The sequence below is a fragment of the Patagioenas fasciata genome, chromosome 12 (assembly GCF_037038585.1).
Source record: "Patagioenas fasciata isolate bPatFas1 chromosome 12, bPatFas1.hap1, whole genome shotgun sequence".
Taxonomy (NCBI): domain Eukaryota; kingdom Metazoa; phylum Chordata; class Aves; order Columbiformes; family Columbidae; genus Patagioenas; species Patagioenas fasciata.
Genome location: NC_092531.1, coordinates 6,555,877 through 6,580,964, shown reverse-complemented (window position 1 = coordinate 6,580,964; position 25,088 = coordinate 6,555,877). Strand labels below are relative to the sequence as shown.

General features: G+C 45.5%; 1 protein-coding gene across 1 annotated transcript in view; it reads left to right on the top strand.

The window, feature by feature from the left end:
* HCN4 (hyperpolarization activated cyclic nucleotide gated potassium channel 4) overlaps nucleotides 1-25,088 on the top strand; it is a 95,699-nt gene that overhangs the window by 21,913 nt on the left and 48,698 nt on the right. Inside the window, exon 2 of the mRNA XM_065847474.2 lies at nucleotides 6,554-6,977. Coding sequence (XP_065703546.1) covers nucleotides 6,554-6,977 — 424 coding nt within the window. The remainder of the gene's footprint in view (nucleotides 1-6,553; nucleotides 6,978-25,088) is intronic.

The window sequence follows — 25,088 nt, the reverse complement described above, 5'->3', positions numbered from 1 at the left end:
GTACTGTTTATTCAGAGCATCGAGCTGTTTTATAGGTCAGACCAACACGTTCCCTGGGAGATTACCATCAACATAAAGTCTGCTTTACTAGTTCTCAGTTCTTTTGAATTCTCTTGTAAAAATCTCCGTCACGCAAGTCTTCATCTCTTTAAGAAGCCTGACAGTAGAGTGGGTGTATTGTAGGTACTATCAAAGAACTAATAATTTAAGCTAGCTCATATTGATATAATGTACTGTGTTTTGTAAGTTAAAGAAAGGGCATAATTCATAGTGTACTATGTTATAATTGGGTAAATGCATCGGTGCCTCAAACGTGTTGTTTGCAAATTGTCAAGTATTATAGCTGGAATAAAAATTTCACGAAGTAATGTGTATATTTATATTTTTACAATGGAAGAGAAAGGAAATTTCCCCTTGGCTGCTACTGATCAAATTACAGTGTATAGCAAGACTGGAAACCTCTTCTGAAACTAGGCAACCATATTTGCTGGGTAGTAGTTCTGCCTCCGAATAAGTTACTCAAATCTGTAGTATATCATAGCCTATCTATTTGTAATATAGACTGCTAATGCCTTCTTACTTTTATCTGTTGGGATGTAACTAATGTATGAACATTACTTTAAAAAATGCAAGGTGTTGATTATTGCTTAATAACATAGTGTTAGATTTAAAAACTGATGATAGAAAAGCAATAAGAAGCTAACATGCTACCTTACTTGGACTGCAAATGCTGGTTTAAACTATGACATGAGCAATAGCTTTCATAATTTTCCACTCAACAAAATCCATGTAATTATATTTCAAGATAATAATATGAGCATATGTGTTAAACTGGAAACATTGTATGGAATTCTGCACTGTTCAGAGGGGATTAGGTGAGCAGTTTTGTAGATTGGAGATAATCTAAGCGAAAGGCTAAATCCAGACCTCGGAAAATATCTTGCTTCAAGTAAAATTGACAGTTGAATTCAATTAAAATTTTGTCAAAGACAACACGTGTGTTTTAAGAGCCCTGAGACCCATGGGTGCCAGTAATCTGAGTGCATCAGCCCTGGTGTATCTCTTTACTTTCTCCGTATTTGCACAGCAGCAGTGGGCAGTGAAGCGGAGTTCGGTGCAGCCCATGTTCTGTACCAGCCAAGGACAACCGAAATAGGAGGCCAGGGGATTGGAGAGGAGGCTGGGACACAGCACAGCTTTTCCTTGTGCTTTTCCTCCTGCTGCCATAATGCATGGCTAATTATCAGCGCTCTCAGGGGCTTTATTCAGGATGGCAGAGGACACATATTATTTGCATAGGTTGGTCAGAAGGAATTAAAACTGTTTGTCTTCTTCTTTAGCTAGGTCCCTCTAATCATTTCCCATTATACAGCACACAGAATATTTTGGTAAGTCATTTGACTTTTTTTTTTTTTTTGGTGGATATTCATTTCAAAGAGGTTTTCAAGTGCACAGGTATTTGAATATCTCACTATAAATAAATGAATTCTTCTAGCAAGCAAATTCTTGGACTCGGTAGCTGGTTAAGTGTCCTTTAGTGCATTTAGGAGCAGTGAATCACCGTGTTCCTCCTATTACCTCTATGAATAATGCAAAGTTTGTAACTCTCCGGTAGAAATACGCCTACTCATATCTGGGAGAAGTAATGCTTCCAAAGGCAGGGAAGGATCCTTGCTTCTCTCTCTCTCTCCGCTGTGTTCAGTTACCTATAGGAACGCCTGCGTTCTGGAGTAAACTTTGCTCCTGCTGTTGCGGCTCCAGCCACGCTGACATCCACTAATGCTCCTTACGAAAGATGATTTCTATTTCTAGCCTAACTAGCAGTCCTGGGAATTAAAGTGCGACCTCTTTCCCGTCAGGATAGTTGCTGGGGAGCGTGGCAGCGTCTCATTCAACGTGCGATGCAGAGAGAGGGAAAGGAGCTGCCACTTGGGGGAAAAAAGGGCAGATTTTCAGCAGCTCTTCAAAAGAATTATGCAGCAATTCCTGGCCATGCCAGGCAGAGGCTGGAGCTGTCATTTGTCACTCAGTAGGTGGCACTCTGTTTCTGGAGTCAGCGCTGAGCCAGTGCTGCCCGAGCTTCTAGAGCAATTGGATTTGTCTTTGGGCTTGGGTTTAGCAAGATACATTCATTAAAGATGTGTTCTACTAAGGTTAGGAAGGTTGGTCACGGTGTCTGAGCTGAATTCTGTTGCTGGTGAAAATGCCCTGGCTCGCTGGCATTTTCAGTTAGATGCATTTTATTTTTGCTTCCTTTGTGTGCACTTTGAGGCAGCGCCTCAGTTCAACCTGGGGCTGGCTGCCTTTCAGCAGAAGCTGGAAACATCCAAAAAGCTTTGCTAATTTAGAGATTGCTCAAGTCTATTTTCTCTTGACAGTGCAAACACTACAGAGCAGGAACAGAAGTTTAGGCTACGAATGTGCCTCACTTGGGCAGGCTCTGAACACCAGACTGACATAGAGATGCTGGGCTGACCTCAACAGTTCACAATTTTCTCTCCAATTGGTCACTGTCCTTCCTGAGCTCATGCACTGTAATTGATTACACTGCATAGCTTTGAAAAATCGAGATTTATTTAATTAAAAAAATGACATCCGAAAGCAATATTCCTAGCCTCCTGTTACATCATGCACTCGGCAGAACGGAAAGATGATCTGACTCTGATCAGAAACCACAGACTAATACCTACAAAGTGTACATACTATCAAATCAACTGAGCGACACCAGCTACACTTAAAGAGCATATATTCTTGAAGTGCCTTTGTCACGCTAATTCTCAGATGCATTCTGTTACAACTAAATAATATATTAAGAACTAAAAGATGAGAGGTAGCGGTGCATGTTAAATGTGATTTTCAGATATAAGAAGCGTGCACAGAGTAGGATGTTGTATAAAACACAGGTATGTTTGAACAAGACATCTGGTTTATATAGTACTGACTGTTCCCTGTGCTGTGAGCTGTTCAGTCGCACTGAGTCAACTGTAATAAAACAATACATTCCTATTTATTAATTTTTTATGTAGGCTTTTGAAAGCAGGAAGAGAGGTGAGAAGAAGCCAGGATATCAGAGGAAGCTGTCTATGAGATGCATCTCTATTAAACACTTTTTTTCAAGCCGTATGAACAGCTTCAGATCTAGTTAGACTCAAGAACCAAATTCAGGTCCTAACCCTTATTTAGCCTCAGACTTCTGTGGACAAATCCCATTCTCTTAATTTTGCCATGTGGCTTCTCTATCTGCAAGACAGGGATAATAACTCTATCTGCCTCTCATGGGTGCAGCGGAGCCAATTTCATCACTGTCAACTCTGTGGAATCCCTGGGTGAAAGGAACAACAAAAATACAGAAAACGTGGGTTATTAATAGCTGGTTCTTGCCCTTACATACATCACATGCACCGTTAGTCATTCTGGCCAATAATTTACAGGAGTGAAAAGATGTTCCTCGGTGTAAATACAAAAATGATACACGGATGATATTAGACCCGTGAGCATCTATTCTGTCTCAATCCAATGATGCCACCCTGAGCAAATCATACTTCATATGTGGGTAAGATTAAAATGTGTAAGAGCTGGGGGGAGTCTTAACTGTAATTTTCTGTGCTGGAGTGAGCCTGCAGACCAAATTCTTGGTGGTTTTCAGCTTTTTCTGTCTCCTTCGTAGGGTCCAAAGGTTATTGCCTCCCTGACACACTGGATACCCTTTTATTAGCAGGGGTGCACTGGATACAAAAGTTTGCCTTCTGTGTTTTGTAAGTGATGGCTTTAAAGGTCAGGGGACTGAGGGGAGCCTGTGACAATAATCTTGAGTCACTAGTACACCCTTGAGGAGAACTGTGGTTTAAGAAACACATGGCAATGAATTTTAGCACTTCATCTTTGCTTGCCCACATTGTAAACCACGATTCTGTGTGGACAGTTTAGCAGTAATAGCAGACTGGGACTGAAGAGCCTGTGTGAATTTGAAGACCTTTGAACTGGAATAGCAAGAAATGCTGTAAATCAGGACAGCTGACTCTGGTATGAGCAGGCTTGACTAGAAGAGACTAGGGTAGGAGGTGCAGGCAGAAAGTGTTTTACTGGGGTTGTATGTGTGCAAAACATCTGACTTAACTACGAACCGGCCTAGCCACTGTTGTCATTGTCCCCAGTTCCCACTAAGTACTGAAATCACCAGCCAGTGTAGAAATAAGTGACAGAAAAATCCCAAGATCTCCGAAGAAAGCCACTTACCTTTACATCTCTGCATGTCTGGCCATGTCCGCCTCATGCCATTAATTTGAAACTTGGGAAAAATAATTTTCTTTGTGCATATCTCCTTCTGTATCTCCCCAAGGAAAATTAAAGATGGCTGGGAGGTTATTTATTTTCAGTAATAATATACACGCTGCTTCCAGACTTCCTGCTATTGTGCGATTATCTAGATTAATTGACTAGGAAAGCTGCAGCATCATCTCAAGCCCTTAATAAGGAAGACCGCAACCTGGATTTATACGATATTAATGCACATTACTGCGTGACCACGGCCTTGCTCTTAGAACATACGGACAAATCTCATTGCTGAGTGTCTTCCAGCAGCAACTATACTTTTATTCTAAGTGAAGGATTGCTTGCTACCTTGCGTGCTGGGGCATGGCACCTTGAGAGCAAGAAAGAGATGGTTGATGACATTTTTTAGAAACCTCGTTAGCGGATAACTTTGTTCATGCTAAAGCCAGTTTCCATCAGGTTCTGCTGAATGTTTCTGAGAATTGCTGGCGTGCCGCTGGTTTGTGACCCTCTCTGTACATGTGTAATAGCTGGAATCTTAAATATGCTTTTAGGTGCTTTAAAGTGTTACGTTCTTAACAGGGAGAGAGCATCTATACAGAGAAGGCTTTCAAGGCATATTCTGCCCTTTTTGTTTTCCTGCTGAGAGTTTAACAAGGGAGCGTAGTTGCCTCACTCTACTGATGCCGTTTTGCAGCAGCTCAGCCTGGTCCAAGGCCCAGGCTTAAGATGAACAACTCTTACCAAACTAGATTGTGAGGATCTTTGAGGTAAATTTGTTTCTCTTAAAACATTTTCAATGATTTGGAATATAATCTGGCAGTTAAAGAAGCAGCATGTGCATGTCCTTTTCCAGCAGACCCAACAGTTTTGTTTGTACCTCCTTGTAAATCCAAGGTCATTGTTGACTTTATTGAGACGATTGGTTTAAAGGAAGGCACAATTCTCTCTTGTGTTAACTTGCTCTCACCTTTTTTATGGTTATTAAGCTTATTTGGTACTCCAGGGTTATTTGGTACTCAAGGGTATTGTAGGCTTATTAGGCCTACTTGGGACTCAAGAGACCAACAATGATAATAATAATAAAAACACCATGCTAATTTGTGTGACTGACTGGAACAGCCACAGCAGCTTTCTGAATGTTGTATCCTCAGGTTTAAGCAGCCAAACCTGATAATCAGTTTGCTCTGTGTACTTCGCTCATTTGCTGTGACATCTTCATACAAGTTATTTATGATACCTCACAGTATTGCAGGAGTTGCCCTGTAGTGTACAGTGTAGAGCCGATGAAATCTTGGCAGTGTGAAACCACAGTACGTTGGGGTGTGAAACTTTTGGAGGGGATGGGAGCACCACTGGCTCTGTGTGACAATGAGGTTCCTTTCTTCTTTCCTCAACAAAGACTGAGACCCAGAAAATAAATTTTAGTCCTTACTCTGGGTGAACTGAGGCACCGTAACGTGACTGTGTATCTTTTACACTGATACCCAGGGAAAATCTTAAAAAAATCCCCAACAAATTAATTAGGAACTGGATTCAGTCTGTGTGTGCCTTCAAAACCAAAAATGAATGTTGTTAGGCCCACTGAATAGCATGGACTTGTCACTAAAGTGAAGATAAGCTTCTTGGAGAGTGTGCTTCATGGAACAGTAGTTAAATGCTGTCATTGCTTACTTTAGAAATGAAATAGATATTTCCAGGCACATGACTCCAAGCTTTATCGATATTTCTGTACCACACGGGAGTCTATAGAGTGTGGACTAACCTCCTCAAGTCCAGACTCAGTGTAAGCTTGGCTCAGCAAGAAATCTAAACTGAACACTGTAGGTCACAGCACGGTCTCCAGTTCCATCCTGATCCCAATGCTATCAGTGCTAGCTAATTCTAAGGAAGGAGCAGGCAACGGGATCAAGCCTGATGATTTTAATCCCAAATGGCTTTTTTGGCCTGCAAACTTTGAGACTTTCCAAATACTTGTTCTCTGTCTCTCTACCTAACAGGCACTGTGGTAACTGCAGAATGTCAGTCTCTTGCGTGGCTCTGAAGTCTCAAAGTTTTCAAGTGGGCACGTCCAGCCATGTACCAAATTCCATCAGAAGATGAATGTTCCTTTGATACTAAGTACTTCATTAGCAGCTGGTGCACTCTACATCAGGAGGACAAGCAGAGCATAGGGAATGAATGACAATAGAGATGTATAAAGCACATTAGTGCTGTTGACCTGGGCACCCTGATCTCCCACTCTATAGCTCATCTCACATGTCTCTGTCTTGCTGTCCAGGTTTTACTGGGATTTGACCATGCTGCTCCTGATGGTAGGGAACCTGATCATCATCCCTGTGGGCATCACTTTCTTCAAGGATGAAAACACCACCCCATGGATTGTCTTCAATGTGGTTTCTGACACATTCTTCCTCATCGACCTTGTCCTCAACTTCCGAACAGGCATTGTGGTGGAGGACAACACCGAGATCATCCTAGACCCGCAGAGGATCAAGATGAAGTACCTGAAGAGCTGGTTTGTGGTGGATTTTATCTCCTCCATCCCTGTGGACTATATCTTCCTGATTGTTGAGACCCGCATTGATTCGGAGGTGTACAAGACAGCCCGGGCACTGCGCATCGTACGCTTCACCAAGATCCTCAGCCTCCTGCGGCTGCTGCGGCTCTCCCGGCTTATCCGCTATATTCACCAGTGGGAGGAGGTGAGCACAGCCTGTGATGCGCTTGCATCCTAAATCTTTTCTCCACTTATGCTGCTATTACACAGAAGTGCTTTCTTTGAATGCCCATTCTCCTACTTTATCCCAGTGTGAACGCTAAAGAATTGTGTCTTGAGTCGAATGCTTTGCTTTTAGCAGGTTCCCGAGAGGGCCTTCAGCATATTGTTACATAGTCGCTTGAGGCTGTACTATCTGCTTCATGATCATAATACATATAATTTGTGGAGATGATGCGTGGGCTGGGAGGAGAGTAAACAGAGCTGCCTGGGAGGGGAGCAGTTAGCCAGAGAGTGGGGTCTTGTCCTCTCAGAACCCCAAAGTGTCCAGGAACAGCTGGTCTAGAGACAGACCATTTTCAGAAGCTGTGGCATTTGTTTACCCAAGCATCATCTTCTTTTACATGCTTATCTCTTGAATAAATGGCTTGGTGATATATTTATAACTTTCTCGCTTTCTAAATTCTCCAACACTGTGTTAAGGGGAAAAGGAAAGAAGAAAAAAAACTCTGCAGACAAATAGCGTCTGTTTAAAGACAGAAAGGTCTGGTGAAAAGCAAGAGGAACTCCTGTGCTGTTTCCAGGGGAGTTCCAATGCTCAGGGTGAGTTGTCAGCCCTAACATGAGCAAAGCCACAACCTTACAAGTAGCTTGAAAATTAGTTATTTTTTCCTGTCTTTGTGCTCCCCAAAGCAGAGAGGAAGCTCCCTGAAGCTTTCTCCACATGGCAGGAGCATATTTTCAGGACAAGGAAAGCTGGTCAAGGCAATTTTGTCTTCCTCCCTGTACTTTCTCCTCTGCTTTGGAGCAGAGCCTGATGCAGAGCATGATCTAATGCAGAGTGTGCTCCTGGGAACGTGAAGGGAAAGCAGCCATGCAAGTCATGGCTAGATTGCACCCAGCTGTCAGAACGCTAATTCATGATAGAGCAGGAGCGTTTCCTCCTCCGGGCATCACAGACTCAGAGGGAGAGCACTGGTGCATGCTTTACACATTTCAGGCTTCATCTTTGTGGTGTTATAATTTGCGAATGCTTCACTTACAGCAAAGCATGATGCCTTGCTGAATTTTGGGATGACATTGTGCAAGGTGCTCTACAGATGTATAGGGAGAGATAGCTACAGCCTTGAAGAATTCACTATGAAGTTAATTTGCTTCAGAACATGACAGGCAGGAAGTGCATAGAGAGATGGAGATAAATAAAGCAAAAGTGTCTTTCTCAGTGTGACTCAGTAAGTCAGAGACTGAGCAGAGCAATGAAATATCTCCACGTCTGTTGTCCTCTAATCTGGGCACGCTTGGGAGAGGCGAGTTGGTGGCTTAGGCTGGTGTTCAAGTAGCTCCTTCATACAGATTTACATGTAGCCCCAGCAGCGCAGAGCTCCGTGCTTGCTTGTCTCTGCTCCATGACTTACTTTCCATAAGGTGGCTGAAAACAATTTAAGTATATTTGCTGTTGAGTGTACTGAACTTGTTTTAAAAAATAAGAAAATGAAAGCAAATCAGCGCCCTTTTCCCGTCTTGCTTTGCATACTGTTTCACTGAGCAGCTTTCTCTAGTTTCAGTCCTCTAACATGAATTGGTGGGGTGTTTTTCCCTTTTGCTGCCTGTCATGGGTACCAGGGGACTGCACAGCCGGACACTCTCTGCATCACCCGAAGAGCAGAGTCCCTGAAGTGATGCAGTGCTGCAAGTGGAAGGGACAGATGGTGTTGGATTGCAGTTTGACACTGCAATGCAGACGCTGTTATGCATTGCAGAGCCCAGCAGAGCAAACATGATAGTCTTTTTTTCAAACAGAGCTTAACCCAAGCAGCAGTTTCCCAGAGAGAGTATGATGCTAGGTTTTCCACCTTCTCAAATGGGGGAGGGATGCAGAGAGAAGGGTCGGTCCTTGTCGCTGGTGCAGTCAGTGCACGCTACAAAGCAATGAGGAGATGGGGGAGAGAAGTGCTGCTTCATCTTTGTGTGGAAGTAAATGCTTGTGCTCCCTGGAACCACACTGACAGTTCTTTGTAGGCCTCTTTGAAGTGCCTACAGATGATCCATCTCTGAAAGTTCACGTTCATCTTTCCTAACTGCACAGCTCAGCAGTGGTGATCTAGAAGTGTTAATTTCTGTAGGATGGAGCAGTGTTGCACTAGACCTACTCTGGGTTTACAAAAGGGGTGGAGGGCTGTTGGGAGAGAGGATTGCTGAAAACTTCAAGTCTCCTTTGCTCCCCACACTATCTCACCCTATGTCTCATCTGCTTGGTAGTTTCCTTCTCTCATAGGCTCTTTGCAGACAAACTGGTGTCGTGGGAAACTTAGCTCCTTCCTTATGACTAGTGCTGAGACTACGCGTCCTGTACAAGAAGTAGAAGGGGATCCAGTACACACAGAGATGTTAATCTCCTCCCTCTGCCTCCTAGGTGAACATTACGTCTGTGCTTTAGTGTACCTCTGAGTGAGTACAGGGATAAGTGGCTACTTCCCGAGTTCACCCTGAGCCTCTCCGTTTCTTCCCCTGCAATTTTCCATGCTCTGCATGGATTTATCACTCACCCTGCAGTGAGGAGAGCAGCCTTCTCCGAGGCTGCAATGCTGTAAAGCAGCCAGCCACTCATCCGTTCCACATCAACGCTACTCGTGAGGCTGTGGGCTCGAGAGCAAGTGGTTTGAAGTGCCTGCACCATTGTGGCTCAGCAGCAGGATACTCTGACATCCTCCCCAGCTCTGAAACAAGAGCTCTGGGGGCTACAGCTGGGCAAACACCCTAAAGAAAAAAAAAAAAAAAGAAAGAAAGAAAAACAGTCTAACGTTCTCCTGTTCACTGGAGTACGAAAATAAGCTTAATTCCAAATGTAGCAGTTTCATTTGCATTATCCATTTTGCACGAATGGTCCAACAAATGAATTTACCAGTAGGGCAGAATATAAATAGAGACTTTTTGAAGTGTTCGCCGTATCTACCCTGCAGTGGGAAACTTGATTGCAGTGTAGGAAGGCACACTCGTGCTGGCTTGAGCCGAGCTTGCCTCAATATCGTATTGTAAACTTCAGTGTGCGATAGTTAACCAGTTCATAAGCAGAGATCCAGGAGGGCTGGCGCGGTCTGTGGCTGGAGCTGCGCTGCCTGCTTTGCAATGAACTTGCGCACCCCGGTCATGCCGTGGTCATACCCGTGGAAGCTCTCGTTGTCTCAGCCTTCGAACCACCCCAGCAGCTCTTCAGGGTGCCTGGGTCGGTCTGTGGTTCTTGACCGTGTGAACGCAGAGGCACGTTGTCGCTCACCGAGCCAGGGAGTTGGGTCTTCTCTGAGCAAGTTGTCAAACAAAAGCAGACTCTGAACATTAACACGCTACAAACCTCAGCCCAAGGTCACCCAGCAGCAAGAACAAAAGCAGAATAATACCATGTAATCCGTATAGTCAATCAAAATGAACCAATGCAGTTCAGGTTGTGAGTGTTAGACGAAAAAAACTCTTCAGGTTTTCACAGGCAAAAATGATTGCATTTTTTTTTCCCTAAGATTGATTTGCTGAGTTTTCACTATTTTATGTACAGCATCTCACCCTGTGTTGGGTGCCAGGATGCAGTAACTTACATTTAAGATCAAACTATTTTGACTTGTGAACAAGAAACATTTATTGGGACAACAGTGAAATCCTACTCCTATAAATTGGTTTTGAAATAGCACATATGCTAAGATAAAATATTTTTCTTTCGGGATCTATATAAGGGCTCATGATGGGAAGGAAAGGAACTAACTGGGTTTGATACATAGCACAATGATAACATTATCATGAGTGGATTTTTTTCAGATTTTTGTCAGAAAAAATATAGTTTCCAATTTTTGCAACTGAAACCTGAAGAAAAGGTGATTTTCAAACTATTACATCAATGAAAACTTTCCCAAATGCTGTCCTTTCCTTCCCCTGACTTTCCATATTACATAGAAGTTGTAGAACTGAGGGAATGCATCTTCTCAGCGCCGTTACTGGGCTCGGATTACATCACCTAAAAGATGACGTCACTTTTAAGAAGATTCAAAGATATTCAGAGAATTGATTCGAAGACTCCACGACCCATGTGGAAGGACTAGGAGAGAGCTTCCAAAGACTGTGAGAATATGGCTCCCAATTGATTTTCTATTGGATTTGAACAGCTAATTCCCTCAGTTTCTTCTGACCTATTTGTAGCCTTCCTTAAATTAAATTAAAATAATGTGGCTAGCGGCCTGGGGGATGTAATGTTAGGCCAAATCCATAACTGGATCCTGAGAGGGGAGGAGCTCGGCAAAATGATTATTCTCAAGCAGCACAGCAGGGTCCCATTCCATAAGCAGTTCAAAATAGCTTAGCAGATTTTTTTATCGATATGATTTGCAATTCTGTCATGTTAAATAGCAAGACAGACCCACGAGAGTAACTCATTAAAACCTCTGGCCACCCTTGAGTAAAATCAGACTCAACAAACACTGGTAATGTGTCAGGGAGGGGGAGAATGGGCTGAGTTTCTTCCTAAATTTGCATTACCTCATTTCTGAAGGCAGCATTATCAAGCTTTTGTCTTTAATGTCATTACTGGAGCTTATTAGAACCATCATGCAAGTTACAGTGATTTTTATTCTCATTGCACAAAGTGACCCAAAGCTCGAGCATCTTTTCCTTGTAGAGAAAATCCCAGCTACACCGAAATCAATGGCAAAAAACTCTCGTTCACATATGAGAAGGTCGTTCAAGATTTCACCACAGTCTTTTTCGTTGAACAGTTTTCACTTGTGCAGCATAATATCCTTGCAGAGGGAGGATAGCCGACAGGAGGAGACAGATGTTCTCCATTCCTGTACAGATGTTGCATTCTCCCTCAGTTGCCCATGCCCAAGTGACCCATCCTCTGCCCTGCGCCATATTATCTTTCAGAAGAAAGAAACCTGAGAAAGTTTTCTGGTAGAATTTCTCTTTAACAGGAAGTTCTACTGCTACAATGCAAATGAAGTTTCCCACCTGGGCAATGGGAGTACAGTTTCAAAGAGAATACCATAAAAAATGGGTTATAATGAATTATAAGGAGCCAGGCAAATATTTGAATAGCTGCGCAGCTACAGGGGTTGCCATAAAAAGGAAAAAGCCTTATATTTTTTTTACAGTCACCTTCTGGCAGTGCTTAATGTGTCTTCTGTCACCAGGATGGTATGATAGGGGGAATCGATAGCTTGAGGGCTTGGGATTAGGGCATGGAGCCATTTGTCTCTAGGTCAGTAGTTCAGATCCAGCGTGTAGCAAGCATTTGCTCTCTCATGGATGCTTTTTCTCTAATCTGTTCTTAGCAGACAGGTGCCTGTGTGACAAAATCAGCTGGGGGACTGGCCTTGGTGAGCCTCAGGCTCCGCATAGCTGCAGCAAGGGGGTTAAATTCCCCCCACATCTGGACTGAGAGCCCCACTGACCAGGGCGCAAGACGTGTTATTAATAATAAGGGGTCTTGCCTGTGCTCATCCTCTGGTTCTCTGTATCAGAAAGGCCGTCAGTCTAGGGTTTTCTAAAGCTTTTGAAAAGAGATAGGCTGCTCTCCTGATGATGTCTAATCACTGTGATAGCTGGTCGCTGCTCCAGCCTTTTGCTTTCCTCTTCCCTCAGACTCCTCTAGCCTGCTCCTTATATGTCCCTTCTCTGGACGTGGTGGTGGGTTTGCCTTTTGGGGAGCTCACGTCTCTGTACTTCTCTGCCAGCACCAGCTGCCTGCAGCTCTGTGCCCATATCTTGCCAGCCGCTTGTCATTTTTCTTCAGGCCATTGTTTTTGGAGGGGGATTTCTGGCAGGCTTTATTATTGCTGTGGTGATACAATAACAGAGGGTCCTCAAAGGAGAAGTGCATGAGGATTCCTCCTGCAATCAGTGTTCTTTTCTGAGATGTAATATCACGGAGGCTACACACTCTAGTGGTGGGGCGTGCTCCAGCGATATAGAGACGCTGGGCCCCCAGCGTATCGACACAGCCTGCCGTGTTGTGTCATATAGGTGACAGATGAGGTGTTGTGACCTATATGAAGTACGTTCAAACAGAAAGAGGGGTCTTGACGACCCTGTGCTCTGACTGCGAAGCTTAAGGAAAAGATAGTGGTGAGGTTAGGGACAGCTGATACAGCTTTTGAAGCCGTTCAGTGGGAGATTCTGTTACCATTCGGGTTGCTGATCCAGCGCCAAGTCTGGTTTTTGTCTTTTAGCAGTATGGGAATCATGTTCTGCCAAACTCACTCTGTACTTTAAGGCCAGTGTCTCCAAGGCACATTGGAAAGTGGTAGCAAATTAATTGCTCCTCTTGTTGAAGCTTCTTCCAGGAAGGCACTATTGATTGCATTCATATCTAGTGAAAAACTTTAATGAGGTAGCTGAAGAGAACAGCATTTCCTCGGCTCACTTTTTATATGTAGCGAGACAGGGTTGGAAAGGAACGTGCCGAATCTGTGAGCTGTGTGAATGAAGCAGGAGCTTGGGCCAAATAGGACCATGGAAAAAAAAAAAAATCAACTTGGTTAGTGGGGAAGGAAGAAAAGGGGATTTTTGAGTGTTAGAAAGAGGATGGCAGTGTGGTGTTGCTTTTTGCCGAGAGATTGAAGTCAGTTCCTTCGTCTCCCGCAGAGCATCCTCCTGTGCTCTGAGCCAGTGCTTGGGCAAGTGCCAGGTGGGGACCCGAACAGCTGCTCCTGCTGGAGTTGGAGTGGAAGGGACAGCAAAACTCTGCCAGCGGGAAGAGAAAAATACCCCACTCACTGCCATAATTAAGGGGTTAGATTCTGGAGAAGAATCTGTACCTGAACAACTCTTTATATATGTGTGTGGTTTCTTCTGTCTGGATTGCTTTGCTTGTCTTCCCCTCGAAGCTGCTGGGCTCTCTGAGGCACCACCGGACACCAGAGGAATCCGCAGCAGCAGGTACCTACCTGATCCATTTTATTCTAGGAAGTGGATGGGGATGGCGGGACAGAACAACCAATTATCAATACACTCCCTGTCTGTAGGCGCAAAACCATGTCGCAAGTGCTGTTGTGTTGTGGAGCTCAGGGCGGAGCAGAAACCTGAATCCCTCTCCCAGACAAAGCTCAGTAGGATGGCGTGCAGCGTTCAGATCTCAGGCTCCAGCACCACCGCTGGATAATTTTGTGAGTTGAAGAATTCGTATGCGTTGCTGTGCAAACAAGGTAGCCGAAGGGAAGTGCTTGCCTTTCAAAGCTGCTGTGCACCGAGGAAGGGGAAAAGGGCGATGTGAACCATGCAGAAGGGCAGGATGGGGCTGCGTGAGGGCTTGGCTGGCTGGAACGGCCTGGCCCTGCTGAGACGGGCTGGGGAAGGAAGGAAAGCTCCTCTGCAGGGCAGCAAAACCCAAGGCCAGGCTTTGCCTCTGAGCAGTTCTCACTTCCACTCCAGAGAAAACGTTGCCAGGCGCAGTGCAAGACTCTGCAGCACACCATGTGTGGGTAACCGGAGCTGGAAAGCCCCAGCCCTGAGAACATGTTTGGTTTTCACTCTCTTTTCTTCTTGCCAGAAATATGCGGATGTAATGCAAACCAGCCTTACTTTCTCCACTAGTTTGTGGTGAAAGGAAGAAGTCGTCTTTCTGGGGAAGGACAAACTTCGCTCCTGAGCAAGGCACAGAGAGGTGCGAAGGTTTAGTGGGCAAGAGCCTTATTGATGGAGTTATTTTCTGAGCACCGCTGTGAAAAGAGCCATTTCGAAGACAGTTTCAGGACATGCAATTATCCAGTTTGCCAGCTTAATGCATTCAACTTAACCTAATTTTTATGAAGCAGAAATCAATGTGGTAACTTTTTCACAGCTGAGAGATGGCATTTTATTCTTGCTTTTCTCATAAGGATGCATATTTTTAAGCTTCCTCTTCTACTTTAACTCCTCCCTCTCCCAGCTTTGATTAAACAGGAGTACCCCAAGGACTAGAGGAACGGGTGAGACAATTTCCACATTCACAGAGTCACATTAGAATGGAAAATATTTCTGAAATATCTTTACAATACATGGCAAAAATTTCCTTATTACCTTCTTGGAAAAAGACTTGGAAGTACATCTATGACCTTAGTACCTGAATTTTTTTTATTCATTTCATTCAGCACCACTTCACCAGGGAACAATTCCAAAGTGGTGTTGATGGTGCTGATCTTCACCCCAGTTTTTTGTTCCAAGGAACGCCTGTCCCCTTCTTCTCTTTTCTTCCAGCGTCTGTTACCTTCTCTGCTCCCACATGGCAATAGATATTCTGGTAACTAGTCCTCCCTTCTGTCTTCTCCCCTCTGTAAGCAAGAAGTCCTGCAGAACAGCAGCTGCCACCTGTGAGCTGGATAATGCCTGGCCAGAAGTTCCTCAACAAGAATGTGCCATAAAATTGAAGAAAGTAGGGTAATTGCCATGCTTTTCATTAATATGCCCACTCTCCTTCCCCTGGCACTTCTGAAATGGGTTGCACCGCACACACAGTATTTTAGTCTAGTGACACATGCAAATTCCTTGCAGACTAAAGATAAACTTCAGAACAAAAATCTTCAGCCCAAGCTCACTGTGCTGCCACCTTACCCGCTGTGACTCTCTTATGTTCAAGAAAGTAAAAGTGCTTTACTTTTTTGATGCTTTCAGATAAATCTGAGTTATACTTTCCCCATTCCCCGATCAGTGCCCAGTGACTGGATTTTTTTAATCACAGAAGCTGAGAAAAACATTTCTTTGTGGCCCCTTGTTTGGAGCTTTTCCCCGCGGATTGATGGCACGTCGGTCCCGCAGCGCAGAGCAGCCCAAGGCTCCGGAGCGAGTCCCAGTGTGACTCAGCAGTGCTGCCAGGGACGGACGCTGGGTGTACGGACGGAAAGGGGAACGAAGACTTTGCTCTTTGGCTTTTTAATCTGAAGAGGAAATTATTTTCCCTGACAATGTGAAATGGCAATGGTTGCCCTATGTACCTTGGTATGGCCGTGTAGCAGGCAGTTCCCTGCTGAGCTGCTGGTGATTTTATCTTTGCCGTTTGCTCATCCAGTATTTATGAGGGAGAAGCCAGAAATCGGGGAGAGCCCAATCTTGGGAAGCATTCTGCTTTCGTGACAGCTGGAAAAAGAAAGTAAGAGATGTGATCTGAAAAAAGAGACACCAGAATTATTCCTCTAGCTTCCTTCTGGGCTTAGGATAAGCCACATGCCTGGAGTACCACAATGTTCTTTTCCATAAAATGAAGATAATAATGTAGTCACCTCACAGATCTTACACAGCTGCAGTTCATTCATGCTTCTGAGGTGCCATTAGGCCTGGGATCTGCTCTGACATAGACCCTGAGCAATCCCACATAAACATCTACTTCTCTGCTCAGTACCCTCCAGGGCCAAGGAACACAGTTCTACTCTTCTGTAGAAACAGAGCCCTAAACCAAAGTGGGACATATATATCTTTATTTTCTCATTCTGTGACGTATCTAATTCCTCTCCCGTGACCTGCTGACTTGGGGTCACCGAGGTAGATGAGCACAGCAGAGGATGGTGTCACGTTAGGTCTGCCCTTGCCCAGGATCACGTTAGGTCTGGCTCAGCCATCGCGTGGTGGAGCCCGTGGAGGGTGAACTCTGCAGAACCTCTCTGTGTGCTGGCAGTGACAAGCAATCAAACAAGCAGCAACAGCGTTTCCTTGTAAACACTGGGAAGAAACAGTGAGGATAATGTCCCTTAAAGCAGCTGACAGGCCTGCTCTTCCTCAAGTCCCTGGAGGGGGTGGAGAGCAGTTAAGATGCAGCAGCTGTGTTTGTGTGTTTTTTCATTTATATACTTTTTTTTCTTTTCACCCAGCAAACTGCCGGGTGTTAATTCCCCTTGATTTGCTCTGTCTCGCTGCAGCCCAGTTTGGAGAGGCTGTCCCTCAAATAGGGTTGATTAAATTCCTCTCCAGTATGCATCGCCCAAACATCCTCTAATTCCACTTTATCCCACAGTGTGCCTGGCTTTTCTGATGCTACTAAGAATTAAGCTGAAATTGTGTAGTTAATTAAACAAACTGGGTGCAGCCAAAGTCCGGAGACTGCTGTCAGGGCCCAGCAGTGATCGCCAATGAGAGATTGTGAGCAGAGAAAGAGCTTTTGGTCATCTTCTTATCACCACCACCCAAAACTAGTCCTGTCTACTCGGCCCAGCTCTAACTGATTTGTACACGTAGCAGAGTGTCCCTAGGGGAGATGAGACACATCGATGTGACCGTGGCACTGAGAAAGCTCCTCTCTTTCGGTGCTAGAAGGATGCAACATCCCCCTAAATTCACCACACTTATAAGTCTTCCTGAAGTTGTTACAACACATCCCAGAGCTCAGACAAGCCTGGCCTGTGACAGAGCCTCCTTGCTCCTCTGCACTCCCAGCACTTGCCCAAAGCTGATCCCGCCAGGATGCACAGGCATCTTACCAACCACCTTTTTCAGCTGGTAAATCACCTCCAGCTTGTAGGTATGAGGTAGGACAGATAAGAACTTTTCCCTTTAGCTCTCTTCCCTCCAAAGACATACTTGTATTTTGTTTTGAACGTAAGGCAGGCCCAGTCCAACTCTGGAATGCAAAAGGAATCAGGAGGAAGGCCAGCAGAGTGGGAGGAAAGCGGAATGAAGAGGGCTTCTGAGATATGAGACGGTAGCAATGAGAGATAGGGAAGGCCCACTGCATCATCTGGTCTGTGTGGCACAGAATTGTCTGTTCCATCTTCAAGGGCTGTTGTCAGATAAGCTTCAAATGTGTCAGGTAGCAATACCTTGTCGCTTTTTCTGAGATGTTCATCTTGTAGCGTTGTCTTGTATACCGTGAAGGATATTGATTACTTTCAATGCTGTAGATTGCTGTGCTTAGCCAGGGTCTCACTGTGCTTTTGGCCCCAGAGACTAAGTGGGCCAGAGAGTGGAGAGGTGTTTTTTGCATTGCCAGGGGGAAGAGATTGGCTTTTGCAGCACGGAACGCCAAAGGAGAGCTCTCCTATCCACAACGAGAGAGAGGGGGGAGCATGCAGCAGTGAGCAGATTGCAGCTCCGTCCTGCTTTGCTGCCTTCCATGAGTGCATGGGGGTACAGCGCAGCGATGCTTTGGGGGAACCCGAGGAACGACCCAGGCAATAATGTTGCTAGAGATGAGATGCAAGCACATGATCCTGCTGCTTCTCATATACAGGTTTTCACCCCTCTCCTTGCCCTCTTCAAGGTCATTTTAGTAGCTGGCAGGGAAGGAAGAACGCAACCCATTTTAGGAAGATGGAAAAACCCTTCGGTTTCTATCCTGGCTCGCTGGGAGTGCTGGGAATGCAGATGATGAGGTCTGGAGCCAGGCTGGAACATGTTCCTCTGGCCTTTCTCCTTTCCCTCCTCCCCCCTTCCTGAGGCGCAGCGTGCTGCAAGCTCCTACAGGAGATGGTTCCTTTAAAAGCAACCTTATCGCAAGCCACTCTCCCCTTATCTACAGCCTTCAGCTGTGGACGTGCTGCACAGAGTGCTGACTGGGGACCTGCAGCAGCTGGCAGCAGCTTTCCATCTACTGCTGCAAAGGGAAGCTCTCCCAGCCTGTCTGCAGCAGTGCACCCGCTAAACCAGCCGTGCACACTCATGAGAAAGCCATCCCTCCTGCTTTTAAAGGTTCATCAGCATTACACAAAATTGCAGACATATCTCTGCTGACTTTGCTCAAGTCTGGATATCAATAGCACCACGGAGGGGGGACCTTACCGGTCAGAGTAGGATCATAACCCCACCAAATACCCGTGGGCCTTGGTGAGATTTGCGCAGCCCCGGGGAGGCTTGGACTGCTCCAGCTTCCCTGCTCTTTGTATTCTAGCAAACCTGCTGTGCTCTGCAAGTGCAGTGCGGCAAGCTCCTGAGGGTGAAAGCGTGGACTGCTCTGCCCTTTCCTTGCCTGATAAATGTCGCCCCAGCCTGAGCGATTGCTGGCAACAGGCTTTCAGCCTTTCCTTCCTACCTCTGCAGCATCTGGCCAGACAGAGGGGAAGCAGCCTCAGAGCCCAGCGTTTGACCCTGATCAGCTAATGGGGTGAGAGAAGGGACTAGAGCCAGTGCTACAATCAGTCGTTTGAGTGAAGCAGTACCTGTTTTGATTAGCTAGCAATTTTTCTGGTCATTTAGAGAAAAGTTCTCTCCTTCCTAGGGAAGACATGAACTGTAGGACACCACCCCAAAACTATTTTGGAAAGGGGGAGAAACTATTTTGTGGAGAGATCTTTCAAACAGATGAGGAGGGGGAGGATATTTCCGCAGTGATTGACGTGGAACCACCAAGCTAAAAAGGACGGAGCATATTTAATTCCAGACACGGCATTTCCTCAGCATGAGGGCTGGGCATCAGCACTGCACACAGTGGCTTCTCGCTCCCATCACTTGTGTGCAGCTGGTCAGAGCTGACCCTGTCTGACAGCTAACAAGCGGCTCCTCGCCTCTGAGCCTGGCACTTCAGTGCACCGTGGGTTGCTTTTTGGAGCCGAGTAGGTGGGAAGGTTGCACCAATGCGCCGGCTTAATTGATAGCTGGCACAGAAAAGGGGACGCACTGATGGATCGGAGGCAGCTGCCAGCTCCAGATGCCAGCAGTGGCATCAGAAAAGTGACAGGAGAAAGGGCCAGGAAGCAAGCCGGGGTGGGAGTGGGGAAACGAGCCTGGGACATAACCGTGTGAGGGGGGTTAGTGCATAACTCTGTTAAAAGCCAAGGAAATGTGGCAGACCAGGTGGCTGGCTGGGGGGCTGGACTGCGAGGGCAGCCGAGTGCTCCGAGTCCTTGGTCCGGAGCCTCCTGGGAGCAGCACGGCAAGCTGTGTGCGTTTCTGCTGACTGCCAGGAAGACTGGAAGCCAGGTGGGAAGAACTGAGCTCCCGCAGTCGGTAAATACAGGAGAGCACTGTTGGCCAGTTCACAGGCTGACCGGGGAGAGAGACGCTTGATTCCTGGAGCGGTGGCAGAGGGAGGTCATCTGTGGTCATCAGTTCTGCTGGAGACATCCTTTCATCTTGTGTACAAATATATATTCATGTGTATGAGGCTGACAACTTAGCAAAGCCCAGCTGGCTTGCTGGAGGGTGATGGGACATACTGGCCAGACACTTGTCTTTGTCGCTGGCCTGGTCTTCCCTTTATGTCTTTTGCGACAGAAGGATGTGCCAGGTCACCTTGGGTGTCCTGAGTCATAGTGAGGATACGCTGGGCTGGGCAGACACAAGTGCAAGTGCAGATCCTCGCAGAAACCTCCTGTACTCCAGAGCAACTCTGATTTCTGATGCCCTAAGTGATGAGTCTTCCTACCTTTCCTTTAGCTGCTGCCCAAGGAGCCTTACAATCAGGATTTTCCCCTGATGTTCCATTTAGGGTTTTCCCTAATTGCATCACAGTACGTTCTACTCCATGCCTCCCATCCCTGATGATCCTCAACACTTGCCTTCTCACCTCCCTCCTGACATCTGGCAGATCTGAAGGAGAGACAATTGCCAAATTCCGTCTCATTAGTCTTGTCAAAAGTGTTTGTACCCCCCATGGCATTTAATCTACAGATGGGAGATGGATCCCTAATGAAATCCTAAAGTTCAGATAATCTCTTGTCTCTTAGATAGCTCAGATTCAAATACCAATCATTTGTTAAAAATTTAGACACCAGTTTAATTCTTCCAGAGGTCGAGGTGCCTGGGGTTTTAGGGAGATCCAAACTAATAACTAGGATATCAGACATCTCTTCCCAACTCCCTTCCATTTTCAGTCTCCCTGCTGGGGACTGTGATATATTTGATCCCTCAGATTGTTTTGTTTACCGCTCTTCAGAGTGCCCACACCCATCTGTGTGCTTCAGAGCCAATTCTCCTGAGGAAGTCACTGGTTCGTAGGTGGTCACGAAGAGAAACTACAGTGCGGTTCCCATGTCTCACCAGCTGCCCACCATGTGCACAGAATTCTGAAATATGATGGTGCTATGAACCCAGAGGATGATATTTTGGTGAAAGGATGCAAAATCTTTCATCTTGCGAGATTTCAACTGTATCAGACATGGAACTGGGAAGTCAGATCCCACGGTTTTGAATTCATGCTGAGCCCTAAACTAGTGAACCGAACTCATATCTGGGTTCTCCCATTCAGGCTTTGAAATCTGAAGAGATTCAAGTCTGGTGCCCTGTGTTTGCTTCACCCTGTGCTCTGTTGTCATTTTCAAGCATCCCACCACCCCTTCTCACACTGCCGGGATGGCAGCAGCCTGAGAAGGGTCAAGTTTGCCAGAGGGTGGGTTTCCAAGCAGCATTTCTTACCGTGTGTTGCTCAAGCAGAGCTCCCGGTCTGCATCTTAACTCCCTGTTCACTTAGTGGAGGGGAAAGCACCGTGAATGCAAAGAAAGAAGCCAATAGTATTATTTAAAGCAGAGAATCGTGTAGTCCCAGCACTAAAGCTTTCTGAAATGAGTATTTTCACATTGGCTAGGAAGAATGTCCCTGCTGCCCTGCTTGTTCTCCTTGCCTGATCCCATATGTTGCAGCTGCTCTTGGCATCTCCATCCTCTGCCTGACTTGTGTCCTGATTCACATTTCTTGCTCTGCCAAGGCTTTCTGGGGTCAGGGATTCGGCTTCAGTTATAATCACCACTGACACTTAATAATAATTCTGCCTTAGGTTAGAAGTGCTCATGGAAAAGACACTCATTACAGTAAATGCAAACCACTGAAGCGCTGTACCGGTCCCTTCTCTGTCCCTTCTTACAGCATGGCTTGCTCTCTAGGGCAGAAATCTAGCCCTGTGTTGCAGTTTTACCGCTCTATTAGTACTCGTTTTTGGGGGGGAAAAACCAGTGTCAGCCTTTCTTGATTCTGGGTTGATGCTTTGAGCTGGTGCTACAGCCCCAGCCACCGCAAGGGATGGAAAAGCGTGTGGCGTGAGGCTGGCTCCGCATACCTATCACTTGCTTGGAGTCTATTCCTTACCTTCTGGTGTAAATATAGCCTCTATGTACTTATTCTGTAGCCTTTGTAGACATAGCGCCTGTAGAAATAGCTCTTGTAAAGCCCAGCCAGTCACAGAGGTAAGGCAGATTCTACCCCAGACTTAATTTCTCTGAATAAATATTCCGAGGTATTGACAAGGCAGGCTGTGCTGCAGCAGCGAGCTGCTAGGGGACTGGAAAGAATGATCAATGCTGTCATTTCCATGTGCTTCATTTCCACTGGTAATTTTTCAGTGCTGCTACTGTCATTTCTTCTGGCCATTTCTTCTTACACTGATGTGGGCAAATTTTCCTACCACTGGACTGGGGGCTTTGGCAGCAATGAGGTGTCGTTCAGTCAGACACGGCCGCAGAAGCTCAGGAATGATCCACACTGCAGAGGGCAAGGCAGGAGAGGGAGAACCAGCAGGTTATGGAGTGAATTCCCAGAGGACTCGGTTTCTTTTAAAGCTGAACAAGAAGCCGAGCAGAGTAAGGCTGAACTGGTAAAGCAGCTCCATTTCTGTTTCATCGTATAGCTTCTTTATAGAAGCTGCTTCTGTATAGCTTCTTACTGTCTGGTTCTCTGCTGGAGGGGATAGAAAAGCAGAAGGGGGATTGAGGGAGCACAGGGTGGAGGCAAGCATTAAAAAATAATATAAATGACCATCATAGCATAACTGAGGATAAAAATATCCCAGTTTGAATTACTTGGGCTACTTCTGCACTGTAGGAGTAAAGTGGATTCAGAGAAAACTGATGAGAATGATTGAGAACCTGGAATAAATGAAAAGTTTGAAATTCTTTCCTCTAAGGCGAAGAGAAAAAGCCTGTAAAGTAATAAGTGAACTAGAAAAAAGATGAGGGCTGTATATATTTTTCCTGCCGTATTCAGGAAAGAAATGGAGCAGTCAATGAAATTGAAAAGGCAGCAAATTCCAAATGCATTCAGGGAAAGGTTCTTTCAGACAGCGTGTACTCAGACATCAGAGCTGCTTCCACAGACAGCACAATTCAAGGGCAGGGTGGATGTTTGTGTGAGCTATAAGTATATCCAGAGTTATAAGGTAGACAAGAGCTTTGGAAGGTTAAAAACCACTCCTGCTTCCAAGTTTAAATCAATCTCTCGCTATTACACATTCAGGTGAAGTCTTCCAAGGAGCTGGGTTAGCATCCCTCTGCCTGATGGGAAGTTCTTAGGCCTTTTTCTGAATTAACTGATCCTGGGTGCTGCCAAAGAGAGTTTTCTGGAGCAGCTGGGCTCCACATCTGATGTGGTTTGACCTTGTTCAGTTGTGGTTTCAACTGAAGCGGGTGAAGTGATTCTTTGTGTTCACTGGTGTGAAGGAGGCCAAGAGAGGAGTGAATCCGGAGAGAGTGGTGGGTCCCATTCCCATCAGGATTAGTAGGAAAAGTTGAATAGATGTAGCAGCAAAGCCATTTCAGAAGGAAAATATCCAAAATTGGGCCAGAGCAAGTAGCCTTGTTTAAATAATTCTATCATGCATTGTGCTTTTTGGGAGAGAAACACCAACAAAATACTTTCTGATCGTGTGATGCAGCAAGAAGAAAAGGTTTAGTTAGGATTTTGTTAATATTTGTGCAAGCATCTTGCAATACCTTGGCGGTGTCTGGGTCCCTTCCGGCACTGACAGACGAGTATTTGGTATGAAATGCCTCTTCCTTTTCAGGGGAAAAAGGATAAAAACCTGGCTGTAGAAGAGTGGGGCCTTTTAAAAGCACTTCCTAATATCTTTTGCCTTTTGGTGGCCTGGTTGCTGTGGGTTTGTTGCAAACTGAGGGTGTCAAAGTTGTGAAGATTGATTTCAAGGCCAGCAAAGCCCCATACTGTGAATATGAAGAGAGACTCCCCTTTACGTTTTCAGCTTGGTGACGTGTCTCTGGGGCACAGGGGGGACAGCAGCACTTTTGTATAACACCCTCGTATTTTGCTTGAACATTAAACATCACTGTCAAACTATTCTTATTACTATTATTATTATAATATAATGTTATACCCCTAAAAGAACTGTACGAATCTCTTTCTCGCTGGCTCCAGCTCTGGGGATTTTTGCCTTGATAACTGTCATCAGGCAGCATTTCCTGTTGGATTTCTAATTAAAATGGCAGCCTTTGGGGACTATATTCCTGCCCAGCATATATTAATGGAGGTTTAAGAACATTTTAGGTAGAGTTTAAATACTGCTTTTCAACATCTGTGTTCTGACTTTCTATAATCAACCAGAAGTGTCTATATACAACCACAGTGGGAATTAACCTGTCATACTTTTCATAAATATCATCTGTGCTGCCTGTTGGTTGAAAAACAGTTTTCTCTGCCCCAGATTCTTAAAGCAGATAAAAAATGCACCCAGCTCCTCTTCCTCTAATTTCTCTGTGCCTCCTCATCTGCTGCTCTGTGAAGGTTATTGGAGGGTACAGGTTTTCTGAGGTATATTACTCAGAGAGTTATTTTCACTGTGCTTTTCTTTTAAGGATGTCTTCTCTAAGGTGCTTCTCTAACTGAAAAGGTTATATTGCTATTATTATTCTAAAAGAGTAGGAGGATGTTTGTCTCTCCTCTTACTTGTCTTGAGCCGGATGTGACATATGTGACATACTCTATGGAAAGAAATTTGCATCCGTCTGTGCAATGAAATGGTTTGGTGCTCTGTCAGCAATCTGTTGAGGTCCCCCAAAAGATGATTCAGATCTTTTCTGGAAATACTCAGACAAGCCTCAGTCAAAGCAACTTAGGGAAAAAACCCAACACTAACAAAGCAATTTAAATTTGCACTACTGGGGACCAAACAGCAGCCTGGCCAGCAGGCAAACCTGCTTTTTCTGAATTTGTCCAGGGCTGCAGTGAAAACTGTTCATCACCGTGGCGTGAAGTGCACCAGTCGTTTCATCTGCCATCGCTGAAACGTTGCTAGCAAGAACAAGTGCCCAAAGGGAATCAACAGAGACTGTGCAGGCAAATGCTCGGCCTGTCTGAAAATCAGGCGGTGTGCTGAGCATCCTCAGGCTGCGAACTTTGGGCTCCGTTAAAACACGGTGTCACCGGGTGGACAGCCGCAGGAGCTTTTGCATTATCTTTGCTCACACACTCTGCCTTGTGGCACGTGGAACCATCCAA